This window comes from Octopus bimaculoides, chromosome 1 (genome assembly GCF_001194135.2).
Source record: "Octopus bimaculoides isolate UCB-OBI-ISO-001 chromosome 1, ASM119413v2, whole genome shotgun sequence".
Lineage (NCBI taxonomy): Eukaryota > Metazoa > Mollusca > Cephalopoda > Octopoda > Octopodidae > Octopus > Octopus bimaculoides.
The window spans coordinates 86,229,953-86,237,175 of NC_068981.1; the positions used below are offsets into that span (position 1 = coordinate 86,229,953).

Here is a 7,223-nt window from a genome sequence, read left to right on the forward strand (position 1 = left end):
CCCCAGGACTTATTCTTTGTAAGCCTAGTACTTATTCTATTGGTCTTTTTTGCCGAACCACTAAGTTACAGGGATGTAAACACACCAGCATCGGTTGTCAAGCGATGGTGGGGGGACAAATACAGACACACAAACACATATACACATATATATATACATATATATACACGACGGGCTTCTTTCAGTTTCCGTCTACCAAATCCACTCACAAGGCTTTGGTCGGCCCGAGGCTATAGTAGAAGACACTTGCCCAATGTGCCACACAGTGGGACTGAACCCGGAACCATGTGGTTGGTAAGCAAGCTACTTACCACACAGTCACTCCTGCGCCTTGTTTTGATTATTTATTCACATTGTCTTGATTTAATCATTCGTTGTCTCATAGCTTTATGATTTCAATGATGTGATTGTTTCTTTTTAGAATGACATTGTAAAATAAGGTAAGTGTGAGAGGCCAGGTCTGGCTGATTTGAACATAAAACAGGTAGAATATTTTGGCCGGATATGGCTAGTTAAAACACTAAAGAATTAAACTAGGCAGTTGCAAAGCAAACTTAACCACATAGCTGTGTGTGTGTGTGTGTGTGTGTGTGTGTGTGTGTGCATGCAGCCTACACACAGTTTGATCTGTGTGACATTCACTTCATTTGTTGACATCTGGAGATTACAATGATTTTGGCATCTTGCAGTATTGCTGCCTTCTGTTGTGCCAAACAGCATAAATGCTACCAGTAAACATTTGGGCTTTTTATTTCTTTAATTATTTATTTCCTTGGTATTTTGCTGAAATACTGAAGAAGTGAGCTGCTGATTCACTGAAACACGTGTATATTGAAATATAAGAACATCAGTAACCTGACTTCTTTTAATTATATGCCACTCAGACTTTGCACTTATGTTTACTTTCCAATATGTTGATTGAATTCATTATACATAAGATAGAGGAGTTTAATGTGGAACCAATCACTGAGCTCTAAACACACTAGTATGTTCTGAGTTCAAATTCTGCCAAAGTTGACTTTGCTTTTCATCCTTTCAGGGTTGATAAAATAAGCACCTGTTGAACACCCTCTCTGAAATTGCTGGCCTTATGTCAAAATTAGAAAACAATTATTACTTACAATATTCTAAAATTCACATAAATTTGTATGTTGTTTTCTTACCTTTTTTTTAGCATTACATTGAATCTCCTCTTTTAAAATATTTGTTATTACAGTATATGGGTTTTAAATACAAGTAAAAGTATAGGCCAACTTGGTACCATTCGCTGGCAGTTGGCTTTGTGTCTCCTTCTTTGCTGGGTAATTGTCTTTTTATGTGTCTTCAAAGGAATTAAATCTTCTGGGAAGGTATGTATAAAACATTTTTGAAGAATTTCATAAACTTTTAAGATTCTGTGAAATAGTTAATTTTTAGAACATTGGATCTTGAATCACATCACATGACACTATAAATAATAGCATGTAAATATTAGGTTGAAAAACTCTTTTAGATAGAAAAAGTTGGAGGCTGTCATGTCAGCAGGAGACGTGGGTTTATATCCTGCAGGCATCCTTCAACTTTTTTCTGTCCCAAACGGTTTTTCAACCCAATATTACATACTATTATTTAGAGCTTTATAAAGATTATGAGCTGGCAGAATAATTACCATGCCGAATAAAATACTTAGTGACATTTCTTCCAACACTTTACATTCTGAGTTCAAAATCTGTGGATCAATAAATTAAGTATCAGGCAAGCATTGGGGTCAATGTAATTGACTATCCCTTCCCACAAAATCTCAGGCCACATGGCTGTAGTAGAAAGGATTATTTATTGCTTTATGTGCTTCAAGATTCACTATTCCAAGAGAGAATTATACTTATTTTTGTTTTGGTATGTGTGCGTATGGTGGAGGGAGACTTTTTTCTTTTATTATTATTATTATTATTCTAAAACATTTTCGTCTGAGATGATTACATTATCTTCATATTTTAACAGAAAGCGATAACAATGAGGCAAACATGGTACATTATATAAATATTGAACACTATCTGTTCACAAATCAGGAGTTTAAAAATGCTGCTAGTATTCCAGATCCATTGTATATCAGGCCAAATCACTTTATCCTACATCTAGAGATGATCACCTCTTGATAGGAGTCTTTGATCACATAAGATCAAGTAATCGATGCTACTAATTGCATGAATATGTGATGAATATTTGTCCTTTTTATGATTATAATAATAATAATAATAATAATAATAATAATAATAATAATAATAATAATAATAATAATCACCCTTTATACTATAGGCAGAAGGCCAGCAATTTTAGGGATGGAGATAAGTCAATTACACCAACCCCAGTACTTGACTGGTACTTATTTTATCAACCCTGGAAGGATGAAAGACAAAGTCAACCTAAGCAGTATTTGAACTCAAAATATAAAGAGTTGGAAGAAACACCACTAAGCATTTTGCCCAACACATTAAATGTTGTGCCATTTCACTGCCTAATAATGATGATGTAGTAGTAGTAGTAGTGGTAGTGGTAGTAGTAGCAGTAGTAGTAGTAGTAGTAGTAGTAGTAGTAGTAGTAGTAGTAGTAGTAGCAGTACTAGTAGTTCCCATTCACATATATGACAGACTTATTACAAGGGTAAATCAAAAACACGTGGGGATGTGCGACAAAGTTAATATAAAAACAAGAGGAGGGCAACCTCTCTAGTATCGGTGCCATTAGAAAATGTTCCTAGTACATTTTGTAAAGTGGTTGGTATTAGGAAGGGCATCCAGTGATAGAAACCAGGCCATCTTTACGATTTGAGTTCAAATTCTGCAGAGGTCAACTTTGACTTTCATCTTTTCAGGGTCAATAAAATAAGTACCATTCAGATACTAGGGTCAATGTAATCAACTTTCCCCATCCACCAAAATTTCAGGCCTTGTGCCTTTGGTAGAAAGGATTATTATTAAAGCAGTGAGGTGGCAGAATTGTTAGCATGCTGTGCAAAATGCTTAGCGGCATTTTGTCCATCTCTACATTCTAAGTTCGAATTCTGCCAAGGTCGACTTTGCCTTTCATCCTTTCGGGGTCAATGAATTAAGTACTAGTGAAACACTGGGTGTCGATATAATCAACTAGTCCCCTCCCCACAAATTTCAGGTCTTGCAACTATAGTAGAAAGGATTATTATTATTATTATTATTATTATTATTATTATTATTACTGAAGATGTCACACAATTATCCAATATTGTGACGCTGTGGATTGAAAATATTGTGTCTGCTGGGGGATTGTACTTATTACTTCCACCTTAGTGAAGGCAGAGGTATTGTTTCCAGTCACGTTTATTTATTTGTCAGTGGACAAGATATCTCAAGAACCGTTGGATGGATTTGGATGAAACATTCAGGGATATTTGGCCTTGTGACTAGCTCAGTCTTGTTAGATTTTGGGATTGATCCAGTGAGATGGCAGAATTGTTAGCATGTCGGAGTAGATGCTTAGTAGCATTTCTTTTGACTCTTTACATTCTGAGTTCAAATTCTGCTGAGGTTGATTTTGCCTTTCATCCTTATATGGTTGATAAAATAAGTACCAGTTGAGTATTGGAGTCAAAGTAAGTGATTAGCCCCCACCCAAAAAGAAATTACTGGTTTGTATCAAAATTTGAAAAATTGAAACCATTATTATTATTATTATTATTATTATTATTATCATTATCATTATCATTATTATTATTATTATTATTATTAGTAGTAGTAGTAGTAGTAGTAGTAGTAGTAGTAGTAGTAGTAGTAGTAGAATCATTAGCATGCTGGGCAAAATGCTTAGTGGCATTTCATCTGTCTTTATGATCTGAGTTCTAATTCCACCTAGGTCGACTTTGCCTTTCATCGTTTCGGAGTCAGTGAAATAAGTACCAGTTACACACTGAGGTTGATGTAATTGACTTGCCCATTCCCCTAAAATTTCAGGCCTTGTACCTATAGTAGAAAGGATTATTTTCATCATCATCATGATTATTATTTCTTTATTAGAAGCATGGTGGCAATGACAACCAGCATTTATCATCAACAAGCATAAAAGAAAAATATTATAACCTAAAGCTTGTTCTTTTGACCTCTGGGAATTGTCTTAAATTACCTTCAAAACACCATAATCCACAAATGGAAACTACAAATACACTTAATCTGTAGAACAAACTATTACAATTTTTGTTACGTCTTTCCTTTTGTTTTTATTTTCTAGGTTGTGTACCTAATTGTGATATTTCCCTATATCATTATGTTTGTACTGTTGATACGAGGAATAACAGTAGATGGCCATCTTGAAGGAATAAAATTTTACCTCACACCAAAATGGGAGAAGTTGAAAAAAGTCCACGTCTGGGGCGATGCAGCAGCACAGGTGTTTTTCTCCCTTTCACTGTGCTGGGGAGGACTGTCAACACTTTCCAGTTACAACAAATTTCATAATAACATATACAGGTAAGGGGATTTGTTTTCCTTGAGATATATGGCCACTGAGCTTATTCAGAGCTTAGTTGGATTATTTCAATCCACTTGCATCATATTCTAAGTTCAAAGTCTACCAGAGTAAACACTATTTTGTCATTTTTCTGGATCTGAGGTAAAAAGTAAAACTCAAAATCAAGTAATGGTTCCAGTTAAATAGATTACACCTTTGTGTATTCTATTAAATTGGCTTCATTGTAACAATGTTAGAAACTGATATTTGACTCTCTAAAATGACCTTGTTATCTGTCTAAAACAAAATGTCTAAGGGATTAATATTTCAAATATTTAAGATAAAAATTTAGCAAAAAGATATTAAACTGTTATTTTCTCTGTGAACAGTGAGGTCTGAAACAATGACTTGCATATTCATAATACATCCTGACAGATTCAAACACAAATACACTGGTCACTGTTGTGTATGTCACTGAAGAACAACTTCTTTTAGAAAAACAATGTGTTCATAACACACTTGACTCATTACTGCAAGGGATTCTGGAATGTGTGAACACATTGTCGTTATAAAAAGGAGACATTGTTCTCTGTACCTATGAGTTGAGTACATTATGAAAACATTGTCTTTGTAAAAGGAGAAATTGTTCCCCTGTGACATACACAACAGCAATCAGCATATTTGCATTTGAATCTGCCTGGATTTATTAAGAATAAGTATGCAGATCATTGTTTCATTCATAAACAGGAGTTCTCCTTCAGCTTCAAGTCCCTCCTTACTAATGCTGCTTCATAATCTCAAGGTTTTTTTGTTGGTTCAGGTGAAAGAAGTATAGTAGAGTATTGATTTCATGGACAAAGGGTCATTTTCTCTTCATATAAGTTGTTTTTGAAAGAATTCTGTGACAATATGTAGGCCAAGGATAAAATTAATAGTGACAATAACATCACCAACTTCTCTCTGTCTCCTCTTCTCTCCTCTTCATACATTTGCATTTTCTTATCATGACAATACTTATTAAGATGCTTTGCAAGTCAATAAATTATTGTGATCCATAATCTTGCATCATAGGGTTTCATACTTTTGTTAGTTATAATGATTGAAGTAAAATAAAGAAATGTATATTAAATGAAGGTGACATAACTTGAAAGGTTACTATCTACAAAAGGAAACTAAAGGTGAAAAATAAATTGAAAAAGGTTCTCAATGTCAAATAAGTAAAACTAAAACTAAAATCTGTATAAAATCCAGAAATAATGATGTTGCTAATGTTGCTAATGCCTACACATATCACACATGAGCCATCAACAATGGAACTGCTACGTGGTTGTTCAGTCTGTTAGAAATAGCAGCCAAATCACGTGCTGTCTTGATTAAAGAATGAATGTATTAGAATGTAGACCTACTTTAAAAATAGTACAGCTAAAAAAAGATGGTCATAGTTGAAAGATTTTAGGCTAGTCCATCAGGGTTGAGTTAGAGTTAGTTAATAATGCACTGCACACACACAAACATACACACATATGATCATGCACACTTACATGCACACTTATGGCGGTGAGCTGGCAGAAACGTTAGCATGCCAGGCGAAGTGCTTAGCGGTATTTCGTCTGCCGCTACGTTCTGAGTTCAAATTCCACCGAGGTCGACTTTGCCTTTCATCCTTTCGGGGTCGATTAAATAAGTACCAGTTACACACTGGGGTAGATATAATCGACTTAATCCGTTTGTCTGTCCTTGTTTGTCCCCTCTGTGTGTAGCCCCTTGTGGGTAGTAAAGAAATAGCACACTTACATGTACATGCATAGACACATAAATAAATGAAACTTTGCCCGTTCTGACGAATATTCGATCAACTGAATTACCTGCTCATTCAATTAGTATATAAGAACACATTCTTCTTTTAATGTAATCCAACAAAGTGCACAGCAAGTTTGAGCCCTTTAGTTGCAGATACAACCTGTCCAACAATTTCTGTTTGTCCAGTTTCACTCACAATTCACAGCTAGAGTGAAAATAATAGACGCCTGCCCAAGATGTCACACAGTTGGATTGAACCTAGGACTTTATGATTTCAAAGTACCAAGATGCACCCAGGAGGTTCTCTGGCAATGTGGTCAGGAAATGTTGGTAGTAGTTAGGGACTTAATGGCATTTGTTTTCCTGGCCTGCCTGCATTACAGCAGTCCTGTCGGCTTCACAAGTTGGTATGCCCTTGCAGACAACTGATCACCACTTGCCTGTGTTCTGTGCTGTCTGCCCCTATGTGACATGGCTGATGCAGAAGGCCTCTAGAGAAGCTTTTAAATTATCTTTGAAGCACTTCTGGCTTCTCTGGAAGTGTTTGCCTTGTTGAAGTTTACTATATAATAGTTTCTGTGAAAGCTAGCTGTCTGACATGTGAACTACATGCCTTCTTGGTGAGGCTGTGACTGCATTGGGATGGTGTGTATGTTAGGTAGACTAGCACAGGTGAGTACTTCAATGTCTGGAATTTTGTCTTGTCACTTTCTGTCAAGAAATTTTCTGAAGCAGCTGGTGTGAAAATGGTTGTTTCCTTCATGACATTGGCAGATCATTCACATTTCACTCATTCATAACATACTAACACAACCACATGTTTGCAACCCTGGGAATTGTTTTAACTAAAAAGTCTTATCATTATGAAGAAAAACTGATATAAATCTCAAAGGAAACATACAAACACACACACACACACACACACACACACACACACACACACACACACACACACACACACACACACA

General features: G+C 35.6%; 1 protein-coding gene across 2 annotated transcripts in view; it reads left to right on the forward strand.

The window, feature by feature from the left end:
* The window catches only part of LOC106884409 (uncharacterized), a 38,783-nt gene that overhangs the window by 922 nt on the left and 30,638 nt on the right, over nucleotides 1-7,223 (forward strand). For both annotated transcript variants that reach the window (XM_014935774.2, XM_014935783.2), the window contains exons 2-3: nucleotides 1,217-1,349; nucleotides 4,237-4,475. In XM_014935774.2, the coding sequence (XP_014791260.1) occupies nucleotides 1,217-1,349; nucleotides 4,237-4,475 (372 nt within the window). The remainder of the gene's footprint in view (nucleotides 1-1,216; nucleotides 1,350-4,236; nucleotides 4,476-7,223) is intronic.